The sequence below is a fragment of the Micromys minutus genome, assembly GCF_963924665.1.
Source record: "Micromys minutus genome assembly, chromosome: 1".
NCBI lineage: Eukaryota > Metazoa > Chordata > Mammalia > Rodentia > Muridae > Micromys > Micromys minutus.
Window position 1 is genome coordinate 219,941,166 of NC_137969.1, and position 20,678 is coordinate 219,961,843.

Consider the following 20,678-nt stretch of genomic DNA (forward strand, 5'->3'; position numbering starts at 1 on the left):
GTGGGAACTGGGATAATGTGACTTGTTTTCTTTACGTGATATAACGTAAACAATGCATATCTTCTTGGTTTTCCCTCTAATGTATTCACTTTCCTATGCTTCATTACTGTCTCTAACTTCCATAGAATTGGTTCAAATTTAAAGACAAAAAAAAAAGGAAGTCTAAACAAAAAAGCAGACAAATAAACAGACAAACCATTCCTCTAAAGAAATGTCCCAGAATAAATGGATTAGAGAAACCCTTTGCAAAACTAACAAATCCACATTCATGACTCTGGCTCCAGAACCAGCATGCATTTGAGAGTTATCTGCAAACACTGTGAACAATAGGACTCCATTTGAAGAAAGATGGCAAGCTCCTTGAAGGCACATTCTTCTGCTCCACCCTAACCCCCAACAGTTAGCATATGAGATCTCCTATCATGGCATTCCTATGGGTGACCTAAGTGTGGGATGTTGGTACAAACAAGCTGCTAGCCAGTCTCCACTAGCTAACAGTCTCTCCTGAGTCCTTAATGCGCCAGGCTGGACCCCCTCTCACTTCTTACTGAGACCCTCTGCTGAGTGGAAGCACATTCCACACAACTGAATGAATCTCTCAGAACATTCTGGTGTCTAACTCCAAGCACCGATGATGCTACTCTTTTGCTCTAGGTGGGGCATACAGCTTAGTTCCATAGGGACTTTTAAATATCCATAATATGTATTAACTATTCAATATACCTGCGTTCCATGCACAACAATTCCTACCATAACCACAAAGACACTGGTGAGAAGGAAGTGGTTTCTAGTCAGGGTCCAATGCCTCACACTCCCAGCGTATGCTGCACTTTGGGGAAATTGGCTCCTATGGGGATAATTAGCAGCTGTTTGGTTTTTTTTACTCTGAAATTCCCATTTCAAACTGAGTATTTCCTAAGGGGCCGTGCCTCTGCTGGACTCTCAAAGATAGCATAGCTCTTCAGAGGGTGAAACTGTAGGCACAGGAGAAACCCACGTGAAAGCAAACATCAACTTCCAAAGCACCCAGCAAATCAACTGTAACAGGGTGTAGAAGGAAGATGCAGAAAACGAATGACTTTCTCCACTAAAAATTACTGTGACTTTCTTGGGTCATCCAGGTGTCCCCAGCTATTTAATGGAACCGTTTGATTTGATACCTTTGGGGGAAAGGTTGTTATGGTAGAACGCCAAAATCTCCGAAATATACCTCCCAGGTGGGACGAAAAGGGCATGCTATGAACCTGGATGCTATTTTTACTCAGAGTAGTCAGCTATTAGAAATTCATTCTAACCACAGTACAGCTTTCTGTTTCCTCACTTGTAAAACATATGTTTTAAACACCTTAGTGGTCTATAAATATGCATATGCAATATAATATTATATTGTAAGTTTAATAAGCGTAGTATTTTATTACTTTTTAATAGGTGACAATCTGTTTGAATTTACTACAAATATTTGAATAGTCTCATCTGAATAATGTTTCTAAAAATATGTGCCCCAAAAACCTTTATGACCACCCTTGGAAGAAGCATGGAAACCTTTCAAGTCCATGTTGGTTGGACAATGTTTGCTCAGATGTCTCTGAGAAAACCAGTCGGGTCTGTGGAGTCTGTTTACAAGCAAAGGAAGTCCCTAAAATGACAAACCACGTGGTAGAATAAAGATATTATTTGGAGGTAAAGAGCAAGGATCCCCCAAATGAACTGTACCTTAAAATATATTAAAATGCATACCCCTAAAGAAAGACTCAAACTCAAAATCGTGTGTTTTCTTACATTGTATGATATATTCACACAGAGGATGCTCGCTGGCTTCTTTTGTTGTACCAGAACTGACATGGAAAAATAAATAGATGTTCTAATGGAGGAAATTGCAGGTGTTCCAAAGCAAATGAATCCTCATGGGCGCCCAGGAAGAAGAATACTACGCACACTGCAGCCTTAGCATTCATGCAAACCTCTTGTTTTCATTCACAAGAACTGCCTCCTTTTAAATAAAGTCTGACAAGCCTTCATTCTACCAGGGGTCCACCTACTGGTGTTAATCTCGGGAACTAAGAATGGAAGGAACTTTAGAAGTGGAAAGTAGGGTAAATTGTGGAATCCATCCATTCCTCTGGAATTTGTGAAACTCAATCCTCTGGAGGTGTATGGAAGGGTGACAGATCTGTCAACCTTTGTCCTGGCTACTAAAGTCCTTATTCTGTCTGCAAGCAGACCAACAGAGAGCCCTACATAGAAACAGCTTAAGGACTCACAAGACTCCATGATTAGGTCTCTGCTTCATCTAAATGCACAGAACAGACTTCTAGAATTGCTGAAGTTGTCTCCGTAACCCCCATTGCTGAAATGAGAGCCAACCTGAAGGTAGAAAATCTAGACACCAGCAGGTCTTTCTCTCCTGGTTCATATCTCATCAGACTGATTTCCAGTACTAATGGAGTAATGCCTCGATGTAAACTGGGAGGCATAAGCTTCATCGCCCTGTTTTTATAGATTGTGTCCTAAAAGCAGAAGTCAGAGTGAATGTGCAATACTAATGACCAACTGAGGTAAAGACAACTCTAGGTATACTCTGCTCAGATTCCTGTGATTCGAAGGCAACTGGGGAAGAAAACTGTGCTCTCTTCCAAGAGCCTCCTCCAGTGCCAAATCCCAGGAGGCAGGCACTGCTTTGCAATCCCAGCAGGGTACCAGAGATCCTAATTCACTAAAGCAGAAGTGCACCCTCCCCAAAGCACCAGGCCAGCAGGATTGTGCAGAATCTGCAGGCACAGTGGATTGGAAGGAGCAGCTGGAAGTTAACGCTAATTGTGATTTAACACCAATTAGTAATGGTCATTTTCATCATTCTATTTCATACGGCTCTTTGCCAGAGTTGTCAAGGGTGTTGTGTGCGTGTGTACTTTTAGAAGCCAGTCATTATTCTCATCGATGAAGTAAAGACTGTGCTCAAGAGAATGGCAGACTCATATTTCATGCATTTACTTATGTATTCGGTGATACAGAAGATGCTACTCTGGTCTTTGGCAATGGGAAATAGGAGTTCATTGTTTGGATGGAAGATCACAATATAGTCACCATCAGCTCTATGACAAAAAGGCATAGGTGTCATATAATACATAGTTCAGACTTTTATGAAAGATATATTATCTTTTGTTTCAGTGTCTAGTGATCTTTTCCCACCAGCTAAAAATCAGTGGGTCTGTGGGGTAGAGGACCCGTAACAAGCTGTTTAGCTGTCATACCATGAGCTTGGGAAGGGGACAGAAAGGACGGCAGCTGGAACTCTAATTGCTGCATCTTACGCTATTTCCCCAAAGATGCTGCCATGCGCTCCTGCAATCTACACAGTGCACAAACTATGTATATCAAGAAAGTAGTTCAGGGAGGTAGCCAATTTTAGGATGTATTCACTCCCAAGATCACTAAAATACAACTCACAGAAGCAAAGAATCACCATGAGAAGGGTGCACCCTGGGAAGAAAAGGATCTACTGAATTCCAGGCCTATACCAGGGCTAGCACACAGCTAAACCACTGTTTCATCCTTTGGGCAAAACAAAATGCAGGGCTGGTGGGTACCTTGCTTCCCCCATGAACCTGCCAGCTAACTTCTGGAAAGCTGGATTCAAAAACAGCAGGACCCTGTGTAATAAATATCTGGCTTTCTGGGAAACAGGGATTACATAAGAACTTCTCCTTCTGCCCCACTGCTTTTCAAAGTTTTACCAGATGATTCTTTGGTAGCATTTCTCTATCTTTTAATGGGAATCCTTCTTTTGTGTTTAACAATTTCCTTCATTTCTTCCTTCTTTTCCTTCTGGTCTTTCTCTCTTTTCCTCCCGGGGGAAATAGGATGTGGTAATGTAGCATAGACTAGCCCTGAACTCAAAATTCTTCTTTCCTTTTAAAAAAAAGTGATTATAGCATTTATTACTAAGTCAAACTGTTTCCTATGAAAGCTATCTAAGAAACGGGGAAAGCAGAAAGATCCTAAGTGGGGCCATTAACCTCTGAGCCATTTCTCCACAGTTCTCCTTTCTCAGCCTCTTAATTGCTAGAATTACAAGAATGCATTGCCAGGCAGGCATTCAGCTTGTAAATTAATCTTGGCTATCACCTTGCTTGGAGTAAGGGATGCATGCCTAAGCATTTAGTAGTGTTTGGCATGTTTGTGAGAGCATTTCCAAAGATGATTGTCATGAGGGCCAGTAGCTGAAGTTTGAAAAGCCTTCCTCGAATGTGCTCAGCCCTGTCACATAGGCTGGGGACTGGAGGGAAGAAAAGTGATTAATGAGGACCTGGACTGGCTGGTTTTGTGTCAACTTGACACAAGCTGGAGTTCATCACAGAGAAAGGAGCCTCAGTTGAGGAAATGCCTCCATGAGATCCAACTGTAAGGCACTTTCGCAACTAGTGATCAAGGAGGGAGTGTCCAGCCCATTATGGGTGGTGCCATCCCTAGGCTGGTAGACCTGGGTTCTATAAGAAAGCAGGCTGAGCAAGCCAGGGGGAGCAAGTCAGTAAGCAACATCCCTCTATGGCCTCGGCATCAGTTCCTGCTTCCTGACCTGCTTGAGTTCCAGTCCTGACTTCCTTTGGTGATAAACAGCAATGTGGAAGTGTAAGTGGAATAAACCCTTTCCTCCCCAACTTGTGTCTTGGTCATGATGTTTGTGCAGGAATAGAAACCCTGACTAAGACAGGACCTATCTATTATTTACTTCATCCCACTGAGCAAGTGCATCTGGTGCTGTCCCTGCCTGGGACCTCAAACCCTATCTCCACAGCCTGTGAGCCCATAAATATATCAGCTACACTCTAGGATGCTTTTAGGCCATCAGTCTCAATTTGGGACTGTGTTATCGGTCTCCCTTGTTCTGAAACTTCCAGTTTTTTGGGAACTGAGCAGATAGATACCAGATATCATGAGGAGGGAGCAACAACTCCCTTGACTCTAAAATCACCATGACACCATTTTCAAACTTGTTACCATCACAGCAGGTGTTTCTGAATCCTAGATTCATCACTGGAAAGAGTTGCTAGATTGCTGTAGTTATGTGCTTAGCCAGCATCTCAAACCTAATACGACTTTACAAAACTTCACATCAGTCCCTCCTAAAATTCTAGCTTTTCTGAGATTCTTCCTCTATCTTAGATGTATGTAGAACAAACAAATATGGGTCACCATTACTTCCTCTATTACTTTAAAGCCCTACATATAGGGGCTGAAGAGATGACTACACAGTTAACAACATTTTCTCTCTTGCAGAGAACCTGGATTTTGATACCCAGCACTCATATCAGACTGAACACAACCACTTACCTGTAATTCTAGCTCCGGGATATATGATACTTCCCTAGCATTTGTGGATACTTACAAGTTTATAACACATATGCATACACTCATGCACACACACACACACACACACATACACAAACACACTCACTCACATACACACATAAATCAATATTTTAAACCCATATTTCATCAATTAATAAGTCTTGTTGGCTCTATATTTAAATCATAACTAGTATCCAACCACTTTTCACGATTGCTACATTTCTGGTTCAAGAAATCATGACCTCCACCCTTTACAATTAATTTAGTGTGTTTCTATGAAGAATGTTGGTCAATGGATCTTCATTAACCACTGCATGATCGGGCTCAACTCAGAAGTAATGAAAACCACCCGAATCTAGAATTATTTGGTCCCACATGCCTGTAAGTGTTAGGTTCAATTATTTTTATGTGTTGAACTTAAAAATAAATAAGCCTTTGTAAGAATGGATCAATTATTGACACTTTTCTAAAGTGCATATATCAAAACCATAACTTCTGGTATGGCTCAAGCTTTAGACAGGGCGCCTGTGGCGTAGAATGACATGAGCCATAATAATGTCCAGGGTAATTAGCAAGTTTATAAAAAGATATATGGAAATATCTCCTAGCTTACTCGCTAAATGTAGAGCAGTGGCTGAAAGGCCATGTGAGCCTGTAGAGAGAAGGTGTTTCCTAGAGGAATAGCCCTCACCTTTAGCCTCTGAGTATATGCAAAGAAGATTCCATAGTTTAAGCCACTGATTAGTTTTATGTTGTAGCAGCCAAATATTGAAACATATTTGAGACATATGGGACATATGTGAACATGAGTGTTAAACTAACATTGACATCAGATTCTAAATTAGCCCTGAACAGAGTGAGTGCTATAAAGTACATACAATGCAGAGAAGCCTGGACTCACAATTACTCTTAGACATACAAGTAAGGAAGATGCTGCTTTGATAATACAATTAAAAGAAAGCTGTCAGTTGACATTTTCTCTCTGTGTCCAATATACTCCATTTTGCAACAATTATAAAAGGACTAGACATATTTTCTCTAGTACCATCTAGAATTTTGATAACAGGCAATAAATTCAATAAAAACACAAACTTAAAAAATATGGCCATTGGGTTTGGTCTAGTGAAGTTGGTTCTCAACCTGTAGGTCTCCACTTTTGTAGAAGTTAATTATTGGTTCCTACCTGTCATATTTTATATTACAATTTATAACAGTAGCAAAATTACAGTTAGGTAGTAGCGATAAAATAATTTTATGGTTGGGAGTCACCACAACATGAGGAACTATATTAAAGGGCCACAACATTAGAGAGGTTGAGAACCATTGATCTAGAGCCACAAAGAAGTTTATATCTGTAAATATAATTTCCTCAAGGAAGTAAAAGAGGAAGCCTCCACTTGGAATATGCTTTTGGCATCCATTAACATTGGTGAATGTGAATTAGTTTCTTTCATATGACAACTTAGTTCACAATATTTTCCTTTGAGTTTTTTGGAATTGGCTGGATGATAATCTTGGTTCTCAGCCCCAACACAAAAGACATTCTCTATAGAACTCCATATGCTTTGCTGCCATCAGCTGAGCAAATTCCAGGGCTTTCCAGTCCTACAGAAACATAGATCTTCCATTATTATTTTTAGTACTTGTGATTCTTATCTTTGGCAATAAATATGTCTGTATTTTTCCAACTTTAAAAAAATATTTTATTGGATATTCTCTGTATTTACATTTCAAATGTTATGCCCTTTATCCCCCCCACCTCTCCTATCCTGCTCCTCCTCCACTTGTTTCCATGAAGGTGCACCCTCTCCCAATCACCCTCTCCACCTCAGTGTCTTGGCTTGCCCCTACAATGCAAAAACAAACCTTCACTAGAACAAAAGCCTCTTCTCCCATTAATGTCAGACAGAGCTATCCGCTGTGACATATGCAACTGGAGCAACGGATCTCTCGATGTGTACTCATTGGTTGGTGTTTTAGTTCCTGGGAGCTCTGGTGGATTTTTTTGGTTGATAATGTGGTTCAACCCATGGGGTTGCAAACCTTTCATCTCCTTCAGTCCTTTCTCCAGCACCTTCATTGGGTTCCCCCTGTTCAGTCTGATGGTTAGCTGCAAGCATGCTCAGCTGTATCTGAATGACTCTGGGAGAGGATGTGATGAGGCATCCATATCTGGTTCTTGCCAGTAAGCACTTCTTGGCATCACCAATAGTACTTAGGTTTGGTGGTTGCATATGGGGAGGATCCCCAGGTGAGGCAGCCTCTGAATTATCTTTTCTTCAATCCTTGTTCCTCTATTTGACCTTGTATTTCATCCCCTGAGTTTTTTGTTCTCCCTTCTAAGAAGAACTGAGGAATCCACATTCTGGTCTTTCTTCTTTTTGAGCTTCATGAGATCTGTGAGTCATTTCTTGGGTATTCAGAGATTCTGGGGGTTAGTATCCGCTTATCAATGACTGCATACCATGTTTGTTCTTTTGTGACTGGGTTACCTCACTCAGATGATAGTTTCTTGTTCCATCCATTTGCCTAGTGATTTCATAAAGTCATTGTTTCTAATAACTGAGTAGTACTGCATTATGTAAATGTACCACAATTTCAGTATCCATTCCTTTGTTGAAGAAAATCTGGGTTATTTCCCAATATGTTTACTGCCATTTTATCTTCTTGACAGTGTCCTTAGCCTTATAGAAGCTTTGCAATTTCATGAGGTCCCATTTATCAATTGTTGATCTTAGAGCATAGGCTATTGGTGTTTGGTTCAGGAAAATTTCCCCTATGCCTATGTGTTCTAGGCTCTTCCACACTTTCTCTTCTAAGAGTTTCAGTATTTTATGTAGAGGTCTTTGATATGCTTGCACTTGAGTTTTGTACAAGGAGATAAGAAAGGATCCATTTGCATTTTTTCTGCATGCTGACTGCCAGTTGAACCAACACCATTTGTTGAAGAGGGTGTTTTTTTTCCACTGAATATCCTTAGCTCCTTTGTCAAAGATCAGGTGACCATAGATATGTGGTTTCATATCTGGGTCTTCAATTCTATTCTATTGATTTACCTGCCTATCTCTGTATCAATACCATTCGGTGTTTTAAACAATTGATATATGATATAACTTGAGGTCAAGGATGGTTATTCCTGCATAAGTTTTTTTATTGTTGAGAAGTTTTCACTATCCTAGGATTTTTGTTATTCCAAATGAATTTGCAAATTGAACTTTCTAACTCTAGGAAGAATTAAGTTGGAATTTTGATGGGGATTGCATTGAATCTATAGATTGCTTTCAGCAAGATGGCCATGTTTACAATATTGATCCTTCCAATCCATGAGCATGGGAGATCTTTTCATTCTGTGAGATTTTCTTCAATTTCCTTTTTCAGAGATTTGAAGTTCTTGTCATACAGATCTTTCACTTGTTTAGTTAGGGTCACACCAAAATGTCTTATATTCTTTGTGACTATTGTGAAGGATGTCTTTTCAATAATATCTTTCTCAGTATATTTATCCTTTGAGTAGAGGAAGATTGGTTTGAATTACTTTTACATACAGCCACTTTGCTGAAGTTGTCTATCAGGAGTTTTTTGGTAGAATTTTGGGAGCCACTTAAGTATACTATCATATCATCTGCAATTAGTGATATTTTGAGTTCTTTTTTTTTTCTGGTTGTTAACCGTTTTATTTCCTTGCTGTTTAATTGCTCTGGCTAGAGCTTCCAGTACTATATTGAATAGGTAGGGGGAGAGTGGGCAGCCTTGTCTAGTCTCTGATTTTAATGGGATTTCTTCAAGATTATCTCCATTTAGTTTGATGTTGGTTACTGGTTTGCTGTACAATGCGTTTACTATGTTTAGGTATGGGCTTTGAATTCCTGATCTCTCCAAGACTTTTAACATGAAGAAGTATTGAATTTTGTCAAATGCTTTCTCAGCATCTAGTGAGATGATCATGTGATTTTGTTTTTTTTTTTCCTATGAGTTTGTTTATATAGTAGATTACATTGATGGATTTCTGTATATTGAACAATCCCAACAATCCTGGGATATTTTCTACTTGATGATGGTGAATGATTGTTTTGATGTGTTCTTGTATTCGGTTTGCAAGAATTTTATTGATTATTTTTGCATCCCTCATGTTCATGAGAGAAATTGGTTTGAAGCTTCCTTTCTATGTAGGGTCTTTGTGTAATTTATGTATGAGTGTAATTGTGGCTTCGAAGAAATGAATAGTGTTCCTTCTATTTCTATTTTGTGGAATAGTTTGTAAAGTATTAGTATTAGGGATAGAATTCAGCACTGAATCCATCTAGTCCTGGTTTTTTATTGGGAGAGAAGCTTTTGTGAGTGCTTCTATTTCTTCGGGTGTTATGAGAATGTTTAGATGGTTTATCTGTTCTTGATTTAACTTTCGTACCTGGTATCTGTCTAGAAAGTTGTTCAAATCTTCTAAATTTCCCAGTTTTGTTCAGCATAGGCTTTTGTAGTAGGATCTTACAATTTCTTGAATTTTCTCAGTTTCTGTTGTCATGCTTCCCCTTTCATTTTTGATTTCATTAATTTGGATAATGTCTTGTGCTGTCTAGTTACTCTGGCTAAGAGTTTATCTATCTTTTTATTTTTTTCAAAGAACCAGTTCCTGCTATTTTTGATTCTTTGTATAATTCTTTTGGTTTCTACTTGGTTGATTTCTGCTCAGGGTTTGATTATTTCCTGCTGTCTCCTCCTCTTTGGTGTATCTGCTTCTTTTTGTTCTAGAGATTTCAGATGTGCTGTCAAGCTGCTATTATATGCTCTCTCCAGTTTTCTTTTTCCTTTTCTTTCTTTCTTTCTTTCTTTTTTTTTTTTTTTTTTTTTTTTTTTTTTTTTTTTTTTTTTTTTTGAGGCACTCAGTGCTATGAGTTTTCCTCTTAGTACTGCTTTCATTGCATCCCATTAATTTGGGTATGTGTTTCTTCATTTACATTGAATTCTAAAAAAATCCTTAATTTCTTTATTTCTTCCTTGACCATGTTATCATTGAGTAGCACATTGTCCAACTTCCACGTGTATGTGTGCAGGCTTTTTGTTGTTTTTGTTGTTATTGAAGACCATCCTTAGTCCATGGTAATCTGATTGGATGCATGGGAGTATTTTGATCTTGTTATATATGTTGAGGCTTGTTTTGTGACCAACTATACGGTCAATTTTGGAGAAGGTGAAGTGCTGAGAAGAAGGTAAATTGTTTTGTTTTATGATAAAATATTCTGTACATGTCTGTTAATTCACATTGGTTCATAACCTCTTCTAGTCTCATTGTGTCTCTGTTCAATTTCTGCTTCAATGATCTGCCAGTTGATGAGAGTGGGATGCGGAAGTGTCTCACTATTATTGTATGTGGTGCAATATATGGTTTGAGTTTTGAAAGTGTTTCTTTAGTCAGTGTGGGTGCTCTTGTTTTTGGAGCATAAATGTTCAGAATTGAGAGCTCATCTTGATAGACATTTTTCCTGTGATGAGTAAAAAGTGTACTTCTTAATTTTTTGATAACTTTTGCTTGAAAATCTATTTTATTCGATATTTGGATGGCTATTCTAGCTTGTCTCTTGGGACTATTTGTTTGGAAGGCTTTTTTTTTTTTCATCTTTTTACTTCGAGGTAGTATCTGATTTTGCCACTGATGCGAGTCTCCCATATGCAGCAAAATGCTGGATTCTGTTTATGTATCCAGTCTGATAGTCTATATTTCTTTATTGGGGAATTGAGTCCATTGTTGTTAAGAGACATTAAGGAATAGTGATTGATTTTTTTTCTGTTATTTTTGTTATTAGAGGTAGAATTATGTCTGTGTGCTTTTCTTCTTTTTGGTTTTCTTTTAAGAAGATTATTTTCTTGCTTTTCCTAGGTTGTAGTTTCCCTCTTTGTGTTGGAATTTTCCATCTATTATCCTTTATAGGGTTGAATTTGTTGACAGATAGTGTGTAATTTTGGTTTTGTCCTGGAATATCTTGGTTTTGCCATTTATGGTAATTGAGAGTTTTTCTGGATATAGTAACCTGGGCTGGAATATGTATTTTCTTAGGGTCTGTATGACATCTGTCCAGGATCTTCTAGCTTTCATAGTCTCCGTTGAGAAGTCTGGTATAATTCTGATCAATCTGCATTTTCATTTTGCATTTTCTCTGACTGTTTTGTCAATGTTTTCTATTTTATCTTCTGCCCCTGAGATCCTTTCTTTCATTTCTTGTAGTCTGTTAGTGTTGCTTGCATATGACTTTTGATCTAGCTTGTCTATCTCTAGGGTTGTCTATCTCCAGGGTTGTGTCCTGTGATTTTTTTTGTTGTTGTTTCTATTTCCATCTTCAATTTCTTTACTTGTCTGTTGTGTTTTCCACATGAATACTTGTTTACATGTATTCTCCTGTTTGTCCTGTAATTCTTTAAGGAACTTATTCATGTGCTTCTCAAAAACCTCCATCATCATCATGAAGTATGATTTTTAAGTCTATATCTATTTCTTCTGGTGTGTTGGTATATCCACTACTTGCTTTGGTTGGACAACTGGTTCTGATGTTGCCAGGTTGTCTTACTTTTCATTGCTTAGGTTCTTGCACTTGCCTCTTGCCATCTTGTTATATGTGATGTTAGGTGATCTTCTTGTCTCTGACTGGAGCTTGTCTCTCCTGTGAGTCTGAGGGCTAGTGGGCTATGGAAGGAAATTGCTCCTGGGTGTTCTTTACCAGCAGGCAATGAGTTCTGATGGTGACTTGGCTCTGGCTCTGTGGGCTCAGGTGGGAGATCGCTTCCGAGGCTTTTCTGGGTGCTCAGCTGTCTGCAGCCAGGCCCTGAGTCCTGATGGCAGTGACCTGGCTCTCTCTCTAATTTTTAATGTAAAGGTTAGTAAATAATGTCTCATGCCCAATAGGAACTTCTCATTCTATACATTTATTCTAATGATAGTAACCAGAAGAGTGTCTTCAGTACTGGCATGATAACAGAGAAAAACACAGTAAAAATTACTTGTGATAAGATAGTTTTTCCTATGCCATAGCACTTATTAAATGGTGTTAATGTGAAAGGCACACACTTGAGCTAATATGAAGTTACTTGCAATACAGGCGACAGAAGCTAACATCCACCATCTGTGTTGGATCACGCGCAGGTTGGAATCCTACTGCAGACACTGGTCACAGTAGGTAGTTTGTTCTCTGTGTTTGCTCGCTTGCATGTTTGGAGTTTTCTGTGCATTTGTTACAAAGCACAGTGTGCAACACAATGAAATCAATTTCTGAATCACACGTGAGCTCATGCTATCTGTTTTTTTCCCCGTATTTAACGCTGAACACAATCAAGCATCAAATTTTATAATCTTCCTCAAGAGGCTTTTAAAAAGTATCTTGAATCTATCCTGGAAATGCACAAACAAAACCAGAGCAGAAGCAATGTGCGTGGACATGTTTATGTGGAAGGCGAAAGAAAAGACCCACAGGAGCTCACCTTTGCCCTAAGACATTTAATCTGCAGACAGTGGAAATACAATAACACAGATTTCCACAAACTTAGATGCCTGTTGGAAGCTTTGAGGAAACTAATCATTTAATTTTCTTAGCCTGTGTTTTTCATCTATAATGAAATACATTAAAGTAAGTAACTTATAAAAACCTTTGCTTATTCTCAGTATTCCTTTCTTTGAAACCCTATGTTGCTAGCACCCTGCTAGACTCGCCCTGACCCCTCTCCTGACATCCACTGGACTCATCCCCCTTGGTGTTCTTTTAAACCTGTGTGTGTCCTGTCAGAGCACTTTTGTGAATCTGTGATGATCTCTGTTCTGTGGACTCCTGGACAGCAGAGCGGGCCTCTCCCTCAGAGACCTCACAGCCTTAGTAGGAACTGTACTGGATGCCGATTGAGCCAGCCAATGCTTTCTGTACCACACTTCAACAGAGCATCTCATTAAGACGATATACAAAAAACAGCAAATAAAACCTCTCACTCTTCTTATTTAAGTAGCTACTCTGGAGGGAAATATGTTCCTGCTATCTTGAAAGTGAAGAAAATATTCAGAAATAATTCACAATCTCAGCCAAGCTTAATGTAGCCGTAAGTGCTAATGTAACATTTATTTTAAGCTCCAAGGAAATGAAATTCTCTTGACAGCCCCATGTACAAATATACCTTCCAATTTTTAAATGGCTCATTTTCTTATACTCATAAAACTTAATGTCTGTGGGCTTCATTATTTTTTTTAATAGAAAAGTGTTCCAATAAAATTACCAACATATCTGCAGATCTGAGATTACCAATGTATATGCAGATCTTAGAATACAGATTCCATATTAACCATTATAAATGGGGCATTGTTGGTCCTTAAGACAGTCCTTGGTTTGAATGAATGGCTAGAAGTCACAAGATAGCACAAAGTTACAATCAATATCATGACCTACTGAAACCTGAGCATACAGTGCAAGCCACAAAAAGTAAGTGAAGTGGTGTGTGGGAGAGCCTGGGAAAGCTAGGCAACAGCACCCACCATCCTCATCTCTAGTTCCTCCACCAAGAGCTGTGGAAGTAGATGTGAGATGTTTTCAGCCATGAAACTCATTAGGGATTCATCGTCTGAGAAGCTCATGCAGACATTTGGTGACTGGCCAATACCAAAATTTCACAAAATGAAATAATCACCCTGTTTACATAAATCAGTTATTTGAATAAGCAATTTAGACACAGAAAGGGACTACTAATCAGATTATAGGCATCTTCTTAAGTCTAAGCCCCCAGTTTAACTATTTAAGTAACTCTGTCAGAGGACAATAGCGGTCTCTGCTGGGTTCTGTCTGCCTCTGTGTAAATGATTAACACTACTGAATATCCTCTAGATAGGATGATCAGAAACACAATTTAGTTAAGAGTCCAGTGGGATCTTTTGGAATCTATCACCCACACAGAGCACAGCAATTTTCTCCTTTGACTCAGACCCGCAGGTGGTTCTGAATTCAACACATATACATTCTCCCACCGTATCCAGAAATAGCATCTTAAATTGGTTAAACAGACAGATACATAAATAAACTCAGCAAACCTTTCAGCCCTGCTGCTCTCTAAAGCCTTTTCTATCCATGTCTAAACTCAATAAACCATCACAGAAAACACAACCAAGTATGTTTGTGCAACAACTCAGTTTAGGTTCTGAGTTCTGAACACGAGACTGACTCTCTTGCTGACTGCTGGAGCCTGCAGGTCCTTCTTGGGACAGTTGCTTTGTGTGCATAAAATAAAATAGTGATACGCAAAACAGAACTTTGAAATATCCTAAACATACATGACATATTCTGAAGATATCTGTATAATATCTATGCTTTAGGAGCAAGTGTTCTGGGAGAAGCCAACTAATATCTGATTGGATTTAAAGCCCACTCTGCGAGACAGAACTTATCCCCAAACAAATGAAATAGAAGATTTTTGTTATCAGAGTTTACAGGCTACAGGTTAAAAAAAAAAAAAAAAAACAGCCTGTAGGCCAAAAGTAAACAAACATGTTTTGCTTTTTTCAATTGTTTCATTTATTTATGTAGAAAGTTTAGAAACAATCAAATAAATTTGTTTTATTACTATTTTTATTATCTATTAAAGTAATGTGATTTTATACATCATGTGTGTGAAATCACATTACTTTAGCAAACAACAAAGATTACTAATATATGTACATGTGTATAGTTTGTGTGCTTGTGTGTATGTGTGTATGTGCATGTGTGCATGTGCATGTGTACCAAGAAAACCAGCCTAGCATTCAGCCAAGCAGTTTATAACCTGAGTGAGAAGCAGGAGCTTTACCCATCATTGTGAATTTGCCAGTCTTGACAATAACTGTCAGTCTATCGCTTTTCCTGAGGGCTCTCTGTCTGGCTCCAAAGCCTCTTTTGTTCTACGGCCTCCCTTATTTGTGTGATATCCCTGTTTTATGATGACTGTCTGGCTAGGTGGCAAATAATGGAGATGTGGTTTCTGTTAAAAGTAGGAATATTTATATTTGCATAGCTACTGTTTCGATATAAATTGGAGTCTTCTGCATTTAGCATAAACCAATGAGTAGTTTATAGACCTGACTGAGAATGGTTTATAGAAACAAGGCAGTGTTTGTTTACTAGCCCGTTTTCATCAGTTGTCCTTTGTAAGAAGAAAGGTACTCCCTCATTCCCTCCTCCACTGTGAAGATACCATGAAGGTATCCATTTCCAAAGTCCACAATGGCTCTCGCCAGGGAACCCAAAGGACCAGAATTCATTTAGGCTTCCTAACTGATGGACTAAAACATTCTTATTTAATCCAGTCAGTCTTTGGAATTCTATGTCCCAGTCTCAGAACCTCTACCTTCTCATGGGTAAAATGACAATTGTTTTTACCATATTTGTGTTGCTGGTATTTAATAAAATTATTAGACAAAACATCCATAAGTTCCCGGCTGTATTCTGTTATGGTTGACTAGTGTAGGAAGTCACTCTTGCATTACAAGGATGAAGTTGAATAGCAAGAGTCTGGCAACCCTAAAGTATTTACTATCTAGTCCTTGATTCAAAAAATTTGCTAATCCCAGATCTAATTATTGGTTAAAATTACCAGAACATTTTTTGCAAGAACTTTTTAAAGTAGATGAGTCTAAGGCTTAATATTCTGTTAAGGAGAACCTTATAGCATAGTCTGTATAGTAGGAGATGAGGGCAAGAAACCATAGGATCACCCAGTTCCTCTCTAGTACAACCACTGCAAACCACACACTCAACATCTCCACTGAGCCAATGTACACATTTATACACTGGCCAGAGCTGAATTCTAGCTTGGTTGAGAACATGTGTTCAGACTCTGATCCCCCACTTAAGAGAATTATACTCTTACTCAATGGCCATGATTACTATGAGAGTCACACTCATCAAGAGCATGGTCTTGGTTATAGAAGTAAGTGACAACTGTCCATCACTATCATTCTTACAATAACAGCAAGAAAACTTTATTTCTTTCACTTAGTAAATCAGTGGGGAATAAAGTAAATGCACAGATATTCTACAAATTGTGGGGCGTGTGTCTAGGAAAGACATTTGTGGAAAAGCTTGGCAACTATTGTGATAAGTTTGTAAAATCAAAGAATGGTAAATATCCAGACCTTGACACACACACATTATTTGGCAGGTGTAAATTCCCCTCTCAGAACCTTCTTCTCACAGTTGAAATGGAGATCATTTTGCCTTGTTCGTGGGATTCTGACATTAATAATACTGTCATATATAGGATAACTATTCTCACACGTATAAAATTGGCTGTTTAAATAGTACTTAGTACTACTGATCATTGGAAGATACTCCGGTACTCTTTGGTTCTCTTTCCCATTTTGTTTGGCTGAGAATGAAGTGGCAGCGACTGGAATCAAATTCTGTTTTCACAGTTTGCCAAGTTAGTAAATACTCTATTAATAACAGAGGGGCAGGATTATAAAAACAAATTAAAATGATACATGTATAATAGGTTTGGAAAGGAAGAAGCCACTTGTTGTAACTCGGCACACTAGAACCTGAAGACCCAAGCATATAGTCCCCAGATCTTGATCTAAAATCTAGACTGGGAGACCCAAATCTATAGAGGCTGTTAGCTCTAATGCCAAAAAGAACATGGGTGGGGTGTATGTGTGGCATGTGTGTGTGTGAGTGTGAGTGTGTGTGTGTATGTGTGTGCTGTATCTGCATTGCACAAACACATGCACGCACAGGAGTGTACAAGAAAATAAAAAATGAAGCAGAGATTTATGATTAAATTATTTTGAAGAAATGTATATTCTATTTGTGATCTGTTTTTAATCAGTTATTCCTTCTTGAGACTTTGGCTTGCAACCATATCAGTTTGTGGGCTAGGTAGTGTTATCAACTTGACACAAACCATCATCTGAAATAAGAGAGGCCCAAGTGAAAAATAAGGCCTTCATAATACCCAACTATAGAGTATTTTAATGAATAATTTATAGGGAAAGGTCCAGCCTATTTCCAGTAGTGCCATTCCTTTGTTGGTGGTTCTTGGTTCTGTATGAAAGCAAGATGGGTAAATCATGAGGTGCAGTCCAGTAAGCAGCATACCCTCACAGCTTCTGATTCAGCTCCTGCCTCCAAGTACCTGTCCTGCCTGAGTTCCTGTCCTGACTTCTTTCAGTTTTGGACTATGATGTGAAATTGTAAGCCACATAATCCTTTTCCTCTTCAGCTTGTTTTTGGTCCTGATATTTCATCAGAGCAATAGTAATCCTAACTAGGACAGTTGGTTATTTAATATTAATCTTCTGACCTGATTTCTTCACATGGCTGGAAGAAGAAATAACTCTACATCTTATATAAAAAATGTCATAGCTATCAAGTGAGATCTGATGTAAACAGAATTCTGTTTTGAAGCATACAATGACAATATGTCTTCTGCAAAATGTAATGATGATAGGTAACAGCCTAGGCCACCTTAAAGAATAGGGAAAAATTCCAAATATGATTTATTTTGAGTTGGTATGAATATGAGAGCTTCAAATAGTTGTTTGTAGATGTGAACCTTGCAGCAGAAAGCAGAATATGAACATAAGAACTATGAGCTACCTAACAGCAAGCAAGAATATTTCATATTTGCTTCATATTTGCGCCCCTCTTCCTCATCCATCACTGGCTAATATCTGATTGCTAGCATTTCACACTATATGCATTTGAAGCTTCCCAAGCACAGGGAGTCAGTGGTTCATCTCTGTTATTTACAGAATTTTACTTGTCCCACAGGCTCTGGATATTTAATGACATATTGTTAACAAACATATGAACTGAAACATAGCTCTAAAACAAATCAAAAGTTTGAAAACTCAGTAGTATTCCTACTCCTGGCAGCCTAGCCTTCTCTTGGACCCTGAGTAAAAAGCACATTGATTTAATTCAGTTTGTTTCTGCATTGCTATAATGTAGACACTAATTTCTTTCTTGAGTGTCTTGTTTGCATTCATGTTAACTACAAAAAAGGTTTTATTTAAAAGGCTACAGAAAAGAGGGATCATTATTCCAAAGGACTTCACTATATACAAAGGCAATCACTTAATGTAAAGTTCATTTACCCAAATGTGTATTTTGTTCTTAGACATAAAAGAGTTTTAGCCAGTGACCTATAAATTAGAGACTGTAGGTTTATATATGCAAATTAACTTTAGGTTGCACTCATCAATAAAGAAACAAATGGCACTGAAGATCGAATTTGCCACCGCTCCAGAGTAAAGGAGTCCTGCATCTACTTGTAGGATATCCCGTGTGCCTCATTCACTCTTCTGATGGCATTCCTTGAAAGACTTGTTGAAAAGGAAGCTTTGTAAATTGATTATGAGATGGAAAGATTGAAAGAACACAGAAATAGAAAATAGGTAGCTATCTTGACTGACATTCCCTACTTTAGAGACATCCACACTGCAAAGAAAAGATGCTGCTGTCCCTTTTAGATCACCATCACAAACTCCAGGAACTAACCAGATGTGATGTCTCTCTTTGGTTGTTAAATTGAATATTATCTGGAATTAACTAAAATCCAAAGGGCTTTATACACCTATGAGGGCTTTAGTTTTTGTTGTTTTGTTTTGTTTTTCTTGATTGAATTATTTAAAGTGGGATGATCTACCCAAAATCTAAATTATTTTTGAGAGTGGTCTACCTTTAATCGGTGCCACAACTTTTGATAGTAAACTATAAAAAGGACATGGAAGGACATGGAAGGACAGTCTGGCTCTTTTCCTGCTTGCCCTTACTCTTTGACAAATTCATTCCGTCCCTGACATTAGAGCCTACTTCTTTGAGATTCTGGCATATACTCAGGACTACTTGAGACATCTAACATTGTGGATTGAACAACAGCTTGATTCTTGGACCTTAAACATTCTGAACCCTGACACAAACACACACACACACACACACACACACACACACATACATACACACATGCACACACCCCCACACACACACATTAAAATATATTGTGCCATAACACTGTTTCCAGTCCTATTTGCTTCTCCCCAAGTCTGTTTTCATTTTTTATCTTACATGATAAAGACTCAAATATTTAATCAGATAATCAGGGTGCCTTCTCCATTTAAAAGTAAACAGTGTAAATAAAAGGAAAGAAAATTTCTCCACTCTATCCAGATGGGAAAGTAGCACTTCAAAATGAAGTACTTTGTATTCTTGATTAACAGAACATAGCTTACTAGCCCCCTGGATACTCATAAGAGAAAGAAGATGCAACATACCCGCTTCCTCAGATTGCAAGTGAGAGTGAGGTTCCTGGAAAATGAGTTTGCAAATGCTGTGTAGAAGTCAAGGACCTTGAGCAAGGCTTCTCGCTTGATGATGTGCAGGTCACAGTAAGTCAGGGCCCGGACATTGGCACATGCATGAGCAAGAGTAGTTTCCTTCCAGAAGATGTCTCCAAACACATCACCTTTCCCTGGAAAGCAGGACAAGGCAACAGCTTTTACCATACCCACTAGTGTTCTTTTGTTTAATAGGTAGTGTTGATCTATATAATTTAAAGCATGAATCCATACATATATATATATATATATATATATATATATATATATATATATATATATATATACATAATGTTGCACAGCACATTTTCATTGTGAAGACATCCCCAGATTTCAGTTTCTGATGGAAACTTAGTGTTAAGGAAATACATGCTATTTATTGAAGTAGCACTACTCTCATTTTAATAAATACTTGCAATAACTTTTGCAACATTAATTTTTTCCCATTCTGATTGGAAAGAGCAAAAATAGCTTTTTTCCTCACACTTTCTAAGAAAATTTGACAACAAAACAGAATGAAATATCCAAGAAGCTATTTGTATAGCCTTTAAATGTTGACAACAGATGCAATATATACTAATAGAATTACTGTGTAACTAAAGGTTGTTCTCCAAGAATACTAAAGCATGTCATGTCCCTGCCCTCAAAGCACGTCCTTCTCTTTTCACATAGTGAGATCTGACTGGGTCTCAGATCTAGCTCCAGAGCACCTCAACCATGATTCCTAAGCACAGGAAACTGAACTGTGGGAAATGGAGAAGGCTACACACTTGTGATCGCACAGAATCGGAGCCACAAGCCAGAGTCAAATGCAGATGCATCTTTAAGAGTCTAGAATTGTAGGACAACCTATTCGCTTCAGCAGCTATATCAGTTGATGCCCGAGAACATCAGCCATTCCAAGTCAGAAGTGCCTAGTTTTACAAAGGGCTCAAGGAAATGTCAAATGACAATAACTCTCAAAGGCCCTTCTGCTTAGGAAGGTTCTCTATGCGCCCTC

General features: G+C 38.3%; 1 protein-coding gene across 1 annotated transcript in view; it reads right to left on the bottom strand.

The window, feature by feature from the left end:
* Positions 1 to 20,678, bottom strand: part of KCNH5 (potassium voltage-gated channel subfamily H member 5) — a gene marked incomplete at both ends in the record, with an annotated part of 292,205 nt that overhangs the window by 40,580 nt on the left and 230,947 nt on the right. The window contains one exon of the mRNA XM_080914667.1: positions 19,616 to 19,812. Within this exon, the coding sequence (XP_080770793.1) occupies positions 19,616 to 19,812 (197 nt within the window). The remainder of the gene's footprint in view (positions 1 to 19,615; positions 19,813 to 20,678) is intronic.